The following is a 19,469-nucleotide window of genomic DNA, read 5'->3' as shown; positions in this document are numbered from 1 at the left end:
AAAAAGTCATCTAAACACCAACCGCTAAGGGGCACCATTGCAGTTTGATAACCAACTGCTCACCGTGACACTGTGTTTACTGTCCTTTAAATAATTTTGTACACACACCGCCATTGCCCTTTTAATTCCATGGGTATCACTTTTGTTAACATATCTAATATGTGGTGCTTTCAGAAATTTAAAATTGGGTCACTCACAGGAGGTGGATTGACTTTTAAAATGATAATTTCTTTGCAATAAGCACATTTTCAGCTGTATTAAATAGCACTTAATTACCACTGAAATATTGAAAAGAATAAAGAAATAGTTTTTAATGCAAAACTTAAAAATGTACTGTTTCATGGCAGATTTGATGCTCGGTGCTATGCAAATGAGTTTGAGTGGATATTTTATTCGTCATCGAGGGAGCTCTTACTTTGGATGCCCTTCCTTTACACCTCATGGAAATGTGTCTAGTTTAACCCAAATTATTTTCTCTTTACTGTTTTATCTATTAGTCATTTAATTCCAATCTACCTGGGCCATAACTATTCTAAAGCTGATGATATTATGGCCTCCTTGTCTTCTATTTTAATTTACTACCAGGTTTTATGATCCTAATAAATGTGCGTAACCAGCCCTATGAAACTTGGGGTTTCCCCACATCCCTTTGCTTCCTTTCCAGACCCGAACCATCACTATTTCCACTTGTTCCTCTTCTCGACTTTTTTTTTGCCCTCACTGAGCTCCTGTATTGAATTGTCATGCCTCCTTTCCCTTCTGCACTCTCAGATAACCTGTCCTCCCAAATCCCTCTCCCAACACCTCAGTACTCCTCAACCTTCCTTCTCTTTTCCTGGTTGACAGACCTCTAACTCTATATGCAGCAACATGCACGAGCCGAGTGGATTGAATGCCCGTAGTCCACCTTAACATTGTCAGGACAAGTGACCAGCTGTGTCACTGAGACATCAGCCACCCTCAATGGGGCACAACTGAGAAGGGGGCATCACTGAGGAACACAATAGATCATGCTGGAATAGGTGAAGGAGGGCAGCCTACTCATACATCTATCCACCAGAATCACCATCTCCTCATCCTGTAGGAAAAGTGAGCACATAACAGGCATATGTCTCAAACTGACGGTGTCATTGCTGACCTTCATGACCTTGCACTGATGCAGGAGGTGGCATTTGACATTGCACAGCAGGCCATCGGTAAAGGCGGGTCTGGAAACTGTGAAGGGCAAGGTCATTTCAGGTGACGTGTTATTAAAGATGCTGTCTATCAGGTAAGATGTTAAATTGAGGCCCCACCTGCCTGCTCAGGGGGACATAAATGACGACCCCATGGCACTTGTCAAATTTTCCTACCATAACCAACACCACCAAAAGAACAGACTGTCCATTCTTGCTGCACACAGATTGGCTGTTACTTTTTTCTGTGCAACAGCAACATTCCAAATGAAAAGTAATCTATTGGTAATGATGCACTTTAGCACATCATGAAGATAGGATAAGACAGTATATAAATGCACGTTATTTTGTTCACTCAAGTTTTACATATTTTTGGTGTTCAATATAAAAACCTCTATTTTAAGCATAGAGGTAATAATAATAGTTGTTCCCTCATATTCAATATATTGATTCATTTATATTTGCCTGCTAAGTATTTGATTGTGGAAAAAGTAAAAAAAAACCTAACTCCATTGTCTGTGAAGTTCTCTTACAAATTGCTATCCAAGTTCTTTCAGTAGAATCCCAACTGAATTTGCAATCTTGAATCAGCATCAAGAATGTTAAGGGAGGTCTCAGTGGAGCCTGTTAAACCTGGACTGTTTCCATCATTTGCTTTTTCTTTGTTTCAGATTTCTAGCATCTACAGTTGCTAATCCCTTTGCCACAGGATATTTCGTGGGTGCTACAAAATACTCCCAAATCTTAGTACAAAAGGCAGGCTACTGTGCAATTAGAATTATTAGGTATTTTAAAGTTTTGATTTGGCACATTTAGATTAATGGTGCATGCTTGATTCAGAATTTTTTTTAAAGTACAGTTTAAATGCAGTTCTAAGAATTACTTGCTTTGCTTCTTTAGAATGCTTCAACATTATTTGAACTTAAATAGAAAACTATAATAATATAACAAGCATTTTACTGCACTGGACAAGCGACAAAACAGAAAAACAAAGCTGGAAACTTTTCAACAGAAATTATTTATTCCACACAATAGCTATGTTTAAATCAAACTTTCTCAATTGTTTTTAACTATTTACAGAGATGAAAATCAAACATATACAATCATAAGACATTAAACAATCTTATAGTATAGATATCAGTGCCTAACAACACACTGGAAGACCTTCTAATGTCAACATTAAGATTAGTCATATTTTAACAACAAACTCCATGTACAATATATTCTATGCAAAGCTGCAATTCACAGCAGGTGAAAGAGTGCATCAAATACTCAACTGCAACAATATCCTGTTGCTATAATTTAGCCAGTGAATTTAACACAATAACCAGAAAAAAGGCAACAGAAATCACCAATTGCATGATATTCCTCTTGTTACTTGCTGATTTTCAATGTTTCCAGAAAAGAATAGTCCAAAATGTCATACGCTTTAACTAAATGTATGTAGACTAGCCAATGTCACCTAAATTTTCATCAGTGTCATGTCATTACCATATAAAATGGATACTAGCCTTAGTTCCTGAGAAAAATTATACAAGTCTAAACTTGTATGGAAACAGGAATTAACATCCACACAATAAGCCAAAGTATTGTACCTGTGAAATCCAGAACTCTAATCAGTAGTACTATTCTTTCCTTACAAGAATGTGACAGCAACTACACATTGTGAAATGCTTCATATTCATGCTGTCAATGGGATTTTGCAAAGATCTGACAGACTATATTTCATACTGAGTTCAGTGGCAAGCATAGCATGCACAAAGTTGTTCGCATTTTAATATTTTTGTGTGGGTATGCATCACAACTTGTCTGTTATCTGGCTGGGAAAGTGACAATGAACCAATTAGAACATCAGTTCACAAAACAGGAGACACAGCAATAATGAAGTATACCCGAAGACATATCAGTTCACAAAACAGGAGACACAGCAATAATGAAGTATACCCGAAGACATAAAGAAATTAGATTTTCTCATTCGTTCCTTCAATCAGCCCGAAAAGCAAAATATCAATTTCTATGCATTTTGATTCACAAACATACCAAAAACCGATTTCTCTGTTCAGAAGGGTTGAAAATTGCTAAGCATGCCTTTAAAACATATCTAATCTCTTTTTAAATGCAATGAGTACACAATTCTGCACAATGTCTGGAGCTGCCTAATGGTAATAGCTTCCAAGAATTTATAAAATGCAGGTATACTCCTGAACTGCAATATTCACTTCAATTAAATCTGCAGTAAAAAAACATAAATGCTATTCATAAAGCCATTACTAATAGGACAGTATTTTGCACGTATGAAATACACTAATATATCACTACAATAATTGTTTCATTGCTGCTTACATTTCAAGAGGTCTTTAATGGTATGAAACATTAAGGAATGCTACTGGATACAAAAAATGAACAGTTTGCAGAAGTTATGAACTACTTGAACTAGTTTAGGCAGAAATTATCATTAAATATTCTCATTTAATGGGAAACCTCTGATAGGAGCATACACAAAATTAACTTTATGCCACAGAATACAATCTCAAAATATGCATAAATTCAGCATTCTCGTCATTTACATTTTGCCACTTACTTTATGGCATTTATACTGAACTTCATACCAGTCATTTGGATGTGTTGTTTCACAAGTTTTGCATTTTCATGTCTATTTAATAGAAAAAAAGCAATTGCAAGAAATACCCATTTAATATATGATTGCATTATGCATGTTTATCCTTTTTTGCTTCCTATACAATAGAAAAAATGCATTGACATGGAAACGTTTAATATAATACAGGACAAATACCAGCTTGATCCAGCTGGTTACACTTTTATTTCCCTCACAATCTGAAGGCTCCAGGGAATGTGCATGTAATCAGAGCTGATGCGTCCTTTTGATGAGAGTTAAACCGCGATGCTGTATCTGTCGGTTCCAGTGATTCTGGTAGATAGAAAAAAATCTCAAGAGCAACGAGCTCTCCAAGTTGTCAACCAACTCCACCAAAAAGAAATTTAACTGGACATTCTTCCCATTTGCAGTCTGTGACACCTTGTTTTGTGTAAACTGCCTGTCAAATTTAGTAGCATAACAAGTGCCTGCACTTCAAAAGTAATCCATTGGTTGTGAAGTGCTTGGAAGGACCTGTATAAATGTAAATTCTTCTTTTGACTTATTGCAACAAACTTTTTGTATTATTAGTTGTTACTGCGCCTGTCTAAATGACATAACAAAAATTTAAAATACTTTCATGGTGTTGCACCTCAACTGCATATTCTCTGCGGCCTACAGCACTCATGGGAGCACACAAAATTATGAAGTAAATTTGTTTTTAATAGTTGCTAACTTTGAACTGTTCACTTTTCTGGCTAGGAAATACCTATTAAAATACAATTTTATGACATTGGCCATTTCTCACACCTTAAAACATAGTCAAAACGTTTCATTCTTAATTTTTAACAAAGGACAACTTCATATTTGAATTAGATGACAAAAAATGAAGTGGCCACGTAAAAAAGTTAGAATTGGTTCCATCCTGCTCTCAAAGGACACTGGCGAGGATACACATTTCAGTAGTAACAGACAGAACTGAGGCAAATGGAGTTTCTCTTTGGGAATTAAAGGGGACAGCATTTTTTGCCATGGGATAGCTGTACGTTAGAATTATGGTGCCATTTTATTGTCTACAGAATCAAAATGAAACAGCAGAGGTGGCTATTTGGCCAATCATGCCTATGCTAGCTCTCTGCGAGTGTTATCCAATTAGTCCAACACCCACGACCCTTTCCCCATAACTCAAAAGTTTCCTTTAAAAGTTTTTATTCAATTCTCTTTTGAAAGTTGTTACAAAATCTACTGTCACCGCTCCTTCAGACAGGGCACTCTGGAACTTGCTACATCAAAAAATTTCTTAGATTTTTCCTGGGTTTTTCAAAGAGCTGGCACAGGCAAGATGAGCCGAATGACTTCATTCTGTGCTGCATGATTTTATCATATCTATCCTGACCTCATATTTGAAAAAGTGATGTTCTGAAGAATTTAGAAATCCCTTTCTTCCTAGTTCCTTTTCACCCCAGATGAGGAATTCCCTGAAGCATTGTTGCCCTCACTCCTAATACAGATGATCTTTGAAAAGCTTCATGATTAATCTAATTGAAAAGTCATGGTTTCATTTATTAAATTAAATTAAGTCATGTAGCAGTGGAAAGGTGCTTTTCTGAATGGAGAGCTGTGACTAGTGGTGTTCCGCAGGATTCAATGCTGGGACCTTTGCTGTTTGTAGGATACGTAAATGATTTGGAGGAAAATGTAACTGGGCTAATTGGTAAGTTTGCAGACGACACTAAGGTTGGAGGAGTTGCAGATAGTGAAGAGGATTGTCAAAGGATACAATGGGATATAGATCGGTTGGAGACTTGGGCGGAGAAATGGCAGACAGAGTTTAATCTGGACAAATGAGAGGTAATGCATTTTGTAAGGTCTAATACAGGTAGGAATTATACAGTAAATGGCAGAACCCTTAAGTGCATCGACGGGCAGAGGAATCTGGGTGTTCAGGTCCACAGGTCACTGAAAGTGGCAATGCAGGTGGATAAGGTAGTCAGGAAGGCATAAGGCATGCTTGCCTTCATCGGCAGGGATATTGAGAATAAAAGCTGGGAAGTCATGCTACAGCTGTATAGAACCTTGGTTAGGCCACACTTGGAATATTGCGTGCAATTCTGGTCGTCACATTACCAGAAGGATATGGAGGGGTTGGAGAGGGTGCAGGATGCTGTCTGGTCTGGAGGTTATTAGCTATGAGGAGAGGTTGGAGAAACTCAGATTGTTCTCACTAGCGTGACGGAGATTGAGGAGCGACTTGAAAGAAGTTTACAAAATTATGAGTGGCATGGACAGAGTAGATAGTCAGAAGCTTTTTCCCAGGGTGGAAGAGTCAATTATTAGGGGACATAGATTTAAGGTGAGAGGAGAAAACTTTAGAGGAGATGTGCGGGTCAAGTTTTTTATGCAGAGGGTAGTGAGTGTCTGGAATTCGCTGCCAGAGGAGGTGGTGGAAGCAGGGTATGGTGGTGGTGTTTAAGAGGCAGCTTGACAAATACATGAATAGGATGGGAATAGAGGGATATGGACCCCGGAAGTACAAAATGTTTTAGTTTGACAGGCAATATGATCGGAGCAGGCTTGGAGGGCCGAAGGGCCTGTTCCTGTGCTGTACCTTTCTTTGGAAAAACTCAGCAGGTCTGGCAGCATCGGCGGAAAAGAAGAGTTGACGTTTCGAGTCCTAATGAGCCTTCAACAGAACTGAAGTTCTGTTGAAGGGTCATGAGGACTCGAAACGTCAACTCTTTTCTTCTCCGCTGATGCTGCCAGGCCTGCTGAGTTTTTCCAGGTAATTCTGTTTTTGTTTTGGATTTCCAGCATCCGCAATAGTTTTTTGTTTTTATCTCTGTACTTTTCTTTGTTCTTTGTTCATTCTTAACAAATGATTCTTAAAAGAATCCCAGATGCAAGCTCAACAATGAAAGGCTATGGGATTGAAATAGGTTTGATGTCCGGTTTTCAGGGACACAAACTATTACTTGCCTACCAAAAATTAATGAAAACAAAAATCAAAGCCAAAATCATAAATTGTGTATTGAAAATGAAAAACAATGCAACAAAATAATTGGTGAACTTCTCAAAAATGTTATAAATAGTCATAATGAGTGAGAAAATGAATAAAGCTGAGGCCACAACTTTTATGTATAACTTGGAAGGGAAAGTCTCTCTGACTAGTATGGCAAACTCTTAAAATGGGAATTTATTCCATTTCAGATGGGATGCAGCAATTTTCACATGAAAAGAGAAAGTTGGATTTCTCTCCAATACCTTCTTTTCAGATAAAGTCAATACTCAACATATATGACTAAATTGATTATTTAAAAATGGGGAGTGATTTTCAAGCTAAAGTGTTGATTACCCTTCAATTTTGTTTCTTCACATTGTTTCGTTTAGGCTGCATTTGCAGGTGCCAAACACTGATGAGAATCTCATTCACTGGCAAGTACAGTGTGCTGCACATAGAATCACAGAATCTTTACAGTGCAGAAGGAGGCTACATGTGCCCAGCTTCGATGTTTGTGATGCTGAGCACATCATGACCCCATGCTATTCCTTGGCACCAAATTAATTGCCACAATTAATAGTAATTAGGTTGGCAACTGACTGTTGCATTATCTTTTAAGATTGAAAACCAAGTTGATCCTTGGTGTCAAAAGTGTGAACACCTCAGTATAAGAGGATGTCAAAAAAGTCCATGCCCACAAATAGCGTTTTGAGACAACCAGGCAGTTTGTATCAACAGAAAGTAGCCAACTCTTAAATGCTCTGCTCAAGATAAGCGTGCCCAGTTTTCTTCAGAATGGATAGCTTGCGTTCATTTAGTTCTGTTTGTGCCCAAGTTACAAAGCTCTGTGGGAGTGCTGAACTCAAACCACGTGAAACTTTTGGCCTATTTGGTTTTCGAATATTCTCAATTTTTATTAATTCTTCAGTGCAGGTGGAAAACCTTATGTTGATTGGCTAGTCTAAAATGGTTTGGAATTTTCTAGGTAGTTGATCAATGTCATCAGAATTCATCATTGCCCTTTAATCAATATAGAGTGCTGGCTGTGAAGCACTTTGGCATATCCTGAGTTTTAAAAAAATTAGTTATTGGGACATAGATGTCACTGGCAAAAGGCCAGCATTTGTTGGCCATCCCCAATTGCCTGTGAGGTTGTGGAAAATTCCATATAATGCAAGATCTTTCTCCTTAAGTTTGTAAAATGTAGGATCAAACTGTCAATCGTATTTTCAAGTAATCCACTAATATACAATTAAGTATAGTAAAAGCACTCTTTTATAAAGGATTCTAAATTATCTTTTACTGCTGTTTATCACAAGCCTGTAGATAATGAAAGCTAACTTTTCTTTCCTCAACTGATGGGTCATCATAGAGGGAATGGATGGCAGGAAGGTTTTTAGGATAATGGGAAATACTAGAGAAAGCAATTTCCCTTCTCTCTCCAGGTTTAATTAATCATAGGTAACTATCAAAGCCATCCACCAAGGATTTTGTTGATAGAAAAAGTAATGTTTTATTAAATAGAAGCCTCACAATTGTGATTTGAAGTTGAATACAGTAGTATAGTGGTTGTTTACTGGACAAATAATTCAGAGACCTGGGCTAATAACCTAGAGCATTTGAGCTCAAATCCTAGCACGAGTTTGTGAATTTGAATTCAGTATGAATGGAGAATTTTAGCTGTGGGGAAATATTAGGAACTGTAGGTTGGGATTGTTTTATTTTAGAACAAGGGGGCTGAAGGCACATTTGATTGAGTTGTATAAAATCATGAGGCGCCTAAATAGAATAGATAGGTAGGGAACCTACTTCCCTTCGCAGAGAGGGTAATAACCAGGAGGCAGGGTTTTAAAATAATTGGCAGAAGAATGAGAGAGAAGTTAAGGAGAAATTCTTTCAACCCAGAGGGTGATGGGGGATCTGAAGGTCAGTGCTTGAAAGGGTTGTGGAGACAGAAATCCTCATCACAGTGAAAAAATACTTGGTTATGTACTTGAAATGCCGTAGCCTGAAGGGCTGTGGACCAAGAGTTAGGAAGTGGGGTTAGGTTGGAGTGGCTGTTCCTAAACTGGCAGGCAAGATGGTCTGAATGGTCCTCCTTCTGTACCATATATTTTCCATGTTCTAAAATGCTATTACCAGTAATAGTGATCATGAAGCTGGAAGATTATCATACCAAATGGCTTCACTAACTGTTCTTCAGCAAAGGAAACCTGTCATCTTACCAGGTCTAATGTCCCATCCCAAAGCAACATGGTCAACTCTTAACTGCCCTCTGAAACGGTCTCGCAGGCAACTCAGCCGTATTACTTTACAATGGAAAAACTAGCCAGATCAAATAGCTGCTATCTAGACATTAGCAAGGAGAAAGGTACATCCAGCCTAGTTAAACCTGTTCCAAAGTTGGAAGGGATGTCTTATAGGCTTGTCAAGCACAGCCTGATGTAGCAATACTCTCAGAATCACGCCTGCAACAGGATATAGATGGGCTAACAGAATAGGCAGACAAGTGGCAGATGGAATTTAATACAGAGAATGTGAAGTTTTGGCAGAAGGGATAGGGACAGGTAATATAGACTTAATGTCACAATTCTAGAGTGTGGAGGAGCAGAGGGACCTGGGAGAGTGTGTTCATTAATCTTTGAAGATGGCAGGATATATTGAGGGAGTGGTTAGCAAAGCATGTGGGATCTTGAGCTTCATAAATAGAGGCAAAGAGTGCAAAAGGGAAGTTATGCAGAATCTTTATAAAACTCTGGTTAGGCCCAATTAGAGCATTGCGTCCAATTCTGGTCACCACACTTTAGGAAAGATGTGAAGGTCCTTGAGACGCTGCAGTGGAGATTTACCAGAATGGTTCAAGGGATGGTGGGAATGGGGGTTTAGTTATAAAGGTTAGGTTGGAAAGGATGGGGACTTTCTTTGTGGAGCAAAGGAAATTGAAGGGAGATTCAATAGAGGTGTACATAAGCTAGGGCTCTGTTCACTGGAATTTAGATGATTAAGAGGCGATTGATGAAAGTTTCTAAGCAGTTATGGGAATCTGATAAGGTAGACAGAGAAAAACTACTTCCACTGGTTTGGAATTCTAGGGTATAGCGGACATAGTCTAAAATTAAGGCCAGACCTTTCAGGAGTGAAGTTAGGGAACACTTCAACACTCAAAAGGGTGAAAAATATTTGGAACTCTCTTCTGCAAACAGCAGTTGATGCTAGGTCAATTGTTAATTTTAAATCGGAGATTGGTAGTTTTTATTCACCTAAGGTACTAAGGGATATAGGTCACAGGTCAGCCATGGTCTCATTGAAAGGCCAAACAGGCTAAATTGCTTACTAGTGTTCTTATGTCTTGAGGTGAGGTGAGAGTGACTACCCTTGACATCAAGGCAATACACTAATTAGTATTGCACCAAGATACCTAAATAATTGGAGTCAATAGAAATCAAAGAAAAACTTTCCAGGGGCCACTGTGACCCAACTATCATAAGCTGCTTCATCGGTAACTTTCCCTTCATCATAAAGGTCAGAAGTGTGGCTGTTCATTGATGATTGCATAGTGTTCAACCTTATTCACAATTCCGATATGGAAGCAGTCCATGCAAACAGCAGCATGTAATATTTATGCCACACAAATGCTGGGCATGACCATCTCAGCAAGGAGTGCAGCCAATTCCATATGGCATTCAATTGCATCACCATCACCAAATTACTCACCACAAACACAGTTAAGCAATCCCACAAGCAACAGATCAGAACAAAGCTCTGCAGTCCTGCTACATCCAATTGTGAACAGTGGTGGACAACTAGCTGGAAGTGACAGCTCCATAAACATCCCCATCCTCATTGATGGTGGTGCCCAGCACGTCAGTGCAAAAGACAGCGCTGAAAAATTTGCAACCATCTTAGCCAAAACTTCTGAGTGGAAGATACATCTTGGCCTCCTCCTATCATCACAGACGGTGATTTGATCCACTCAATGTGATATCAAGAAATGTCTGAAGGCACTGGATACAGCAAAGGCTATTGATTAACATCAGGCTGGTTTATTACTGAAGACTTGAGTTCCAGAATGAACTGCACCTCAAGCCAAGCTGATCTAGTACAATTATAATTCTGGCAGCTACCCTGAATCTCAGAATTGTTACAGCACAGAAGGAAGCCATTCGGTCTATCGTGTGTGCCGCAATTCTCCATAGGTGCAATTTACCTAATGCTACTCCTAGCCTTCTCCCCATGTCCCCACATAGTCAGTATTTTCAGATAACAATCCAATTCCTTCTTGAATGCCTCAATTGAACCTGCCTTCACCATACTCTTCAGGCAGTGCATTCCAAATCTTGACCATCTGCTGTGTGAAGCCATTGCTTCTTTTGCCAATTACCTAATATCTATGCCCTCTCTTTCTTGATTCTTCCAGAAGTGGGAGCAGTTTTTCCCTAATTAATCAAACCCACTATGATTTTGAATACCTCTATCAAATCTCCCCTCAACCTCCTCTTCACCAAGGAAAACAGTCCTTTCTGAAGTTGCTTATCCCGAGGACCATTCTTGTGAATCTTTTCTACATTCTCTCTAATGCCTTCACATCCTTCCTAAAGTGTGACACCCAGAACTGAATGTAATACTCTAGTTCAGGCCAAACAGGTGTTCTATACAAGGTTAACATAGCTTCCTTACTTTTATACAATATGCTCCTACTAATAAAACCTGGGATGCTGTATGCTTTATTAACCATTCTCTCAGCCTGTCCTTCCACCTTCAATGATTTATGCACATAAACACCCAGGTCCCTCTGTTCCTGAACCCCTTTTATTTTATATCATTTCTATGCATTCTTCATACCAAAATGAATCACTTCAAATTTCTCTGAAATAAATTTAATCTGCCATTTACCCGCCCATTCCACCAGACTGCTTATGTCCTTTTGAAGTTCTACATCCTCCTCACAGTTCACAATGCTTCCAAATTTGGGATCATCCTCAAACTTTGAAATTGTGACCTGTACACCAAGGCCTAGGTCATTAATATGCATCAGGAAGAGCAAAAGTCCCAATACCAATCTCTGGAAAACTCCACTACAAACCTTCATCCAGTCTGAAAAACATCCGTTAACCATTCCTTATTCCTATCGCTCCTGTTACCAGACAATGTGGAAAATTGCCCAGCTATGTCCTGTCCACAAAGAGAAGGACAAATCCAATCCAGTCAATTACTGGCCCATCAGTCCACAAAATGATGGAAGGTGCCATTGATAGTGCTAACAAGCAGCACTGAATCAGTTCATCAATGCTCAGTTTGGGTTCAGTCTGGACCACTTGGCTCCGGATCTCCTTGCAGTCTTGATCCAAACATGTAAAAAAATCTGAATTTCAGAGGAGAGATGATAGTGACCACCCTTGGCATTAAGGCAGCATTTGACCAACTGTGGGGCCAAGGAGTCCTAGAAAAATTGAAGTCAATGAGAATCAAGGGGAAAAATTCTCCACTGGTTGGAATCATATCTAGCATAAAGGAAGGTCATTGTATTAGTTGGACGCCAATCATTTCAGTCCCAGGCCATTGCTGCAGGAGTTCTTCAGTGTAGTGTTCTAGGTTCAACCATCTTCAGGTGCTTCATCAATGACCTTCCTTCCATCATAAGGTCAAAAGTGGGGATGCCCGCTGATGATTGCACAATGATCAGCACCATTCACAGTTCCACAGATACTAAAGCAGCCATCGCTAGAAACAAGACGTGAACAATATCCGGACTTGGGCTGTTAAGTGGCTAGCAACATACAAGCTTCACATGTGTCAGGCAATTATCATCTCCAACAAGAGAGAATCTCAACTATCTCCCTTGATGCTCAGCATCATTACCATTGCTAAGTACCCAACCACCATCATTGGGGCTGAAACTTAACTGACCTAGCCACATAAATACTATGGCTACAAAAGCAGGTCAAAAACTGGGAATTTTGCTGCGAGTAATTCATCTCTTGACTTCCTGAAGCCTGTCCACCATCTACAAGGCACAAATCAGGTGTAATGAAATACTCTCTACTTGACTGGACAGATGCAGGTACACCACCACTCAGGAAGTTTGACACCATTCAAGAAAAATCAGCCAGTTTGATCAGCTGGCTTTGTCACTTCATAATATCCACTCCATCCAGGGCACACTGTGGTTGTAGTGTACACTAGCTATTGGATGCATTACAACAACTTGCCAAGGCTATTTCGACATCACTTTGCAAGCCTACTGTGTCTACCACCTAGAGGGGAAAGAGTAGGACGTGCATAGCAACACTATCAACTTCAGGTTCCACTCCAATTTATGCAGCATCTTGACTTGGATGTGTAGTACTGTTTCTTCATCATCACTGGATCAAAATCCTGGAATCCCTTACCCAACATTATGGATGTACCTACACCACATGGACTGCAACAGTTCAAGGCTGCAGTTCACCACCACTTTCATGAGGGCAATTCGGGTTGCATAATGAATACCAGCTTTGCTAGTAATGCCCACTTTCCAGGAATGATTTTTAAAAAAAGCTTCTTTATCTGAGGCATCATACCTACTAGATCTACTTACCTAAACACTCAATAACTCTTCAAGTATCAATGTTAATTAGCTATTGCCACTTTAGCATTTAGCAGAAATGGACTCCATCAGAATATTCAGAAGTCTCCTCTATCGTCTTATCATTTTTGTTAGCCATAGTAATTTTTTCATAAGTTTCCCTTCTGTCTCATCAGTTATGACATCCAGATATGCCAATTTAAGTTCAACCACTCTAAATCTTTTGGCTTGGATTTTGCTGTCAGCAGCGAAGCAAAGGTACTTGCCACTGACCTCAAAGAAACCTGTCCACAAAGATCTAGCAATCTCTTATGGTGGGAATTTCCTCTTTCAACACAGCAATTTAATTCTGGTTCCAAGTAAAGGGGGTGTCCTGACTGGCAATGGTAGTGATGTCAGCAAGCAGGGAGGCAACCAATCAAATTGAAGTATTCATATGCAGCAAACCAGGAAGTTCAAAACACTTGGAAACCTTCACTTGTGAATTAAATTTTCAGATGGTGAAATAAATGCATTAAGATAAGAGCTAAAATTAAAATAAACAGGCTTTAAAAACTTGCGTTTTTAAAAATTTGGTTTTTATCATCAATGTGGAGAAATTTGACATTCGAATAAGTCCAGCCTGGATTCCTAGGAACCCTGTAATATGAAATATATGTAAAACTTGTTTGAATATCTCATATAAAGAGTACTACATCCAAAACATCAGGCTTTGACTTGAGTCAAAAGTTGAAGACACTAGATGATCTCAAAAGTTATTCACTGCATAAGTTACATAACCAGACATACTGGCATAGTTCTTCAGTTGGCTATATAAGTAATAATGATAAGTGCTTTCAAAAAACTCAATGTCAGACAAAAGTTTTCATCACGTAGATGAACTCTATGAGTAAACCAATTAAACATGAGAACTAAAATTTTACAACAAACCTATAAAAGCTGGACCAGTCAAGCTAAATAGCTGTGGCTTAACTCTCACTGGTGGACCAGCAAGTATTTTGCATAAGTACCATGAACAGAAATCGGATTTTCACACGAAAATGAATATGGAGCTACTCAATATCAATCTTATGAACAATCTTCATCCAATGTGGAAAAACCTATGGTGCAAAATGGCACAAAACATGCAAGCCTTTGAAAAATTTCCAGGTTTTATAAATGAAATGTAGCATTTTTCATAACACCACTGAATTTCCAAGTTATGACATTTGCACTGCAAGCTCATTTGAATGGGCATCGAAATAAGCAATGGAAAATATAACTATTTTTAAATTCCCAAAACATGTGCCTAAATCCTGGAAACCAAACTAGTATTTCCAAAGGTATATGTTTGACAACATTTAAGAGTGCCTCAGTTTGTTCAAGGAACCATTAACTGGATTAATGTGTCGCGATTTAACCTCTCAATTTACCATCCAAAATGGAAGATTGATATCTTAAAAGATACCAGTTTCATCTTTCACTGTGAATTTAGAATATTAACAAGGAAATAAATACAAAAACAGATTATGAACGTATTGTAGATGATGCCAGAATGTACGTTGATTTTTATACTGAATCTATAAATTACCATCATACACAATGAATTGTGATCTAAATCAATGACAATAATAATATGAAAGGTTCAATATGCCTTTACAATACATAAATGTTCACACTAACAACTATGAAATGGCTTTTTGGGGAAAAAAAGTCATACTTTGCATCAAAATGCACTGAACTGAAATGTAATAGGACAGCACCAAGACCATTAAATATTGTATTTCATAGCAATTTCTCAAGCTGTGCAGTTTTGACAGGCCTTATGAATGCAACATCAGCTAAGGAGCACAAAAATAGTCAAAAGGAGAGAATACAACTACATGACAACTCATGAAAGCAAGCTGTAAGAATTTCAATCTTTTTTGTTGGCTATTAAATTGACTGGATTAGTACGTGAAGAACATTCTAACAGTCTTTTTTTCTGGGAAAATGCAGTAATTTTTAAAAAAAAACTGGAGTTGCATATTTAATAATGGATCCAATATAAACACACACGCCCAATTTAAATACAAAAATTGTCTTTTCACACCTGAAGAACAGGTTTTAAAAGTACATTAAAACCCATTGTGTAATTAACAAACAGAATTATCCAAATGTACTTCAGTCTTCTTACATGGATTCATGAGTCCTAGTTCTTAGAGCTGCTTATTGGCTTGTGGAGCCCTGCAAATACCACTTATCTACATGGATATGTCGTTATGCCAATATTTTAATATTATTCCTCATTTTTTAATGATTTAAAATATTAATCTTTTATTTAGAATATTGCAAAGAAATAAAAGAGCGTGCATGTCATGGACATCAGTAAGTTATCAAGTATCACAAGTGGATAACTTAGAAGTGATAAAGTCTTAGGCTTATTACATGTCACTGCTAGTCGCAACTTGTGGTTATTTCACTTGTGGGTTCCATCTTTTAGTATGAAAAGTGTATATTCTGAATATTATGATCTCAAAGGCAATTAGGGAGAGACAACAAATGCTCACATCCCAGGAATGAATAATAATTTTTAAAAAAAGGCAGATGGCACATTAGCAGTCTCCAATCTGTTACGTAATAGGCAACTCATATACCTTGGTCATCATTTTAAAAATCCTCCAGGCTGAAGTGAAGTTAATAGCTGAGCACAAGCACGGCTCCCAAAACACAAGTCTCTGTCACTGAATTTGACACAGCTATTAGGTTGAAGTCTGATTCCTTGCATTAATAGTACACAATACTTGAGTCTAGCCCTTAGCTTGATTCAGTTCAATGCTCAACTATTGTGACTATTACATCAACAATAAAATTATTATTAAAGTTATTTATCATTTAAGTTAAGGATTCAATTAAATACAGAACTGATGTGTTATTTGTTTCCACTGGCCTTATTTAATCCTTCCATTATGTTGTTGTCTTTCTTGACCATAGGAGAAGAAAAGTACTTGCTGTCCATAGTCTACCAGAATGTCAAACTTACAGAATTACTGAGAAGTTACTGCGTAGGAATAATATTCACATTACATTTAAACAAAGAATAGGAATTGTGAATAAATTATTTGCTTTCAATTTCATCAAAATGTGCTTCAGGGATATTAACATATTCTCAAGACAATTCCAAATTTAGTAATACTAAATGACTGATAACTGTGATGTTATCATTGAAATTTAAATTTGCTTTCATGCTTCAAGACAACAATGCCACTGTATAATAAAGCACAGTCACAACAGCCGAGTACCTTGAGCACTTGACAGCGAAAGAATTAAGTGAATGAGCTGTTCATCATACCAGCTCACTTGGTTCAGATGGGAAAATCTTTACTGCTTTCAGTAGAGGAGCAGGTAATCTGGGATGCCAACTACTTCTTCAAACTGGCTGCCACAAGTCACAATTTAAACAGAGTGAACTGTATTATAATCAGTAGATCTGTTCACCAGTGATTTACACAGATCATCATTGACATCTCAGTTTGGTTGATAAAGGAAAGCAGACAGAGACCAAAGAATAGGCGACATCACATATCAACAAGCTGTGCAAAAGTACAAGTCTGACCTTTTGTAGGTCCTCTCCTTCCATTTATCCTCAGTTAGTAATCTCTTCCAGATTCAAGATTTTTCCCATTTCAATTGAAGATTTCAACAATAATTAAGTTAGAATCATGTAATTAAGATGGGCAAATGCCAAAAGATTACAGCCTGAATTACATTGCTGCATGATATACTTTTGTTATTTAAAGTAGAGGGCATTAATGGAATGGCAATTTCCAGCTAAGAATTTATTTTGCAACAAATTGAAATTGATGTCAACAGAAACGTGCTTCATTTATTAAGTTCCCAAATACCAGACATGACACTATAGTCTTCACAGTTATTGTATAGTGAAAATGGCTTGACATTTTCCTTCATCTTGTTTCTTTTTAAAAGAAAAATGTGCCTTTTTTTAAAAAGACAAATAAATAGCACATTACATACTCCGATTTACTGTTTTATGTCATGAGAAAATCCCAGCATTAAATAAAATGTAGATTTAAGCATATCCTATAGCATTTTTCAGTGTTGAAATTGATAACTGAATTAAGTTAAAATGAGGCAATTTAAGATTTTTTTCCAGCAAAATGTATATTTAGCAAACAGCACATCAAATCAACATTGCACTAACTTTATAAAACAGATAAAGTACAAAAAGTACTGTACAGTAAATCTCTTTTGCATTTATATACATCAACACAAAGCTCAGAGCAGTATTTATTTTTGCCCTATTAGAGGCTTCAGCGGCTTTTCATATGTACCATATCCACAATCTATTTCACAAGCTGTGCGGTTCTGTATTCACACATGCAGGTGAGAAAACAATCTCAGTGTGAGTCTATAAACAAGTGATAATCAGCACTTTAGAAAAGCGCTTTCCAGTGAAAAGGGAAAAGTTTAGAGCTGTACATAGAAGCTCTTGGAACCACAATGTTTGGCTTTAATTTTAAGAGATAAGTATCTCACAATGATAGAGAAAGAAATGTTAATCATTATCATAGCCTCAACTTAAGTTTCAGAACACTGCATTGTAGATTTTGGCCTTAGTTAACTGTATCATTACTCAAACATAATGTTGATTTCAAAAAAACTAATTAAGTTCTAAAATATGGCCCACTACAATGCCTGAAGAACTGTAGTTCATTTTACATTTAGTTCAGGATTCAGGCACCAATGCACATAATGTTGCACTGGCTTAGCAACTGTTTCTCTGCATCCTATGTTTTTCCAGGCAAGGCAAGTTTAAGAGTGCTCTTCAGTGTGCAGACAAGAAAACAAACAAATCTTTATACTTTTCTGACATATTGTAAAAAACAAAGAGGAGGGGAGAATGTAAACACTTAAATAAGTGAACAATTCAATTTGGCTAAAAATTAAATTTTTGCAATGTTTTAAAAGTACCAAAGCAATTTCTTATTCAGCCAACTCCATGAGTGAAATCGTTATGCTCCATACATACATGTAAAACAAACATAGTAAGCACTAGTAAGGTTTACAGGGGGAGCTCTATGGAAGGAATGGATGAAAATGTCAGTAGTTGATAGGCGGTAATTGTTTCTTTACCGCCAAAGCCTCACCCAGAAATTGCCTGAGCTGTAAACAGTTACAGGATCTTGACACATTTAAGCACAAAGGCCTTAAAAATTTGGATAATTTCTACACGGTCAATACAATTTTGTAGTTCAGATTTCACTTTATGCTAACTGCAAATCCAGTACAAAACCACATTTCTATTTTCATCATGGAAAGCACATTTCGTTCTCTCTTTGGAAAACAAGGACACACATATCAAAATGTGGGGAAAGGAAACAAAGAGATGGAATCCTAAATTTCTCAGCTGAATTGAAATCCCTCTTGTACTTTATGAACGTTTATCAATAACCACTAGACATACCACTCCCGGCGAGAAATGATTGAACCATCTAAGTGTGAAACGAGGTCATCTTCATTTTCATCATAATAGTCATCATGCAAATACTGAGGTGCATTAGGAATTTTTCGATCTTCATAATAGTCGACGGGTATCTCAACGCCTTCAGTGTACCTGTTATTTATATTGTCCTCACTTTGCCATTTACTTTTCTGCACCTCTATGGGATAATCCTGGAATATGTTATTTGGTTCGAGCTTCTGTTCACTTTTCTCATAATCAGTGTACGGCTCAATTCGATTTGATTGTAAAACATCCATTTGAGAGTCCTTCTGTATATCTGTAGCTCCAGCAAACTGCTTTGTGTAGTAGTCCCCACGGAAGGTACGCCGGTGTCTCAAGTAAAACATTACAATGATGATTACCACAAGCATGAGAAAGAGAGTGCCACCAACCACACCTCCGATGATGGTTCCTAAACTGTCACTCTTCATAGATTCCATGTTTTTTGAAGGAATTGGAAGCCTCTGGGTAAAAGCAGACGAACTTGTGATTCCTGCTGTTGAGTAAATTGGAGGTGCAGTTGTTGACAGCAGGGTAGTAGTGGGCGGATCTAATTGGAAATGGGATAAGGATGGATAGAGACAGAAAAGCAATGAATACATATGTACTAACAGCATCAAAAGTTAATAGTTTCTCATGCTCAAGCAACTAAT

General features: G+C 37.7%; 1 protein-coding gene across 1 annotated transcript in view; it reads right to left on the bottom strand.

The window, feature by feature from the left end:
- Window positions 1-14,864: 14,864 nt before the first annotated feature.
- The window catches only part of LOC144682964 (nectin-3-like), a 303,215-nt gene continuing 298,610 nt past the window's right edge, over window positions 14,865-19,469 (bottom strand). Inside the window, exon 6 of the mRNA XM_078545896.1 lies at window positions 14,865-19,366. Within this exon, the coding sequence (XP_078402022.1) occupies window positions 18,768-19,366 (599 nt within the window). The 3' untranslated portion in view covers window positions 14,865-18,767. The remainder of the gene's footprint in view (window positions 19,367-19,469) is intronic.

This window comes from Cetorhinus maximus, chromosome 7, assembly GCF_964194155.1.
Source record: "Cetorhinus maximus chromosome 7, sCetMax3.hap1.1, whole genome shotgun sequence".
Lineage (NCBI taxonomy): Eukaryota > Metazoa > Chordata > Chondrichthyes > Lamniformes > Cetorhinidae > Cetorhinus > Cetorhinus maximus.
This window is presented reverse-complemented; position numbering and strand designations above follow the sequence as displayed.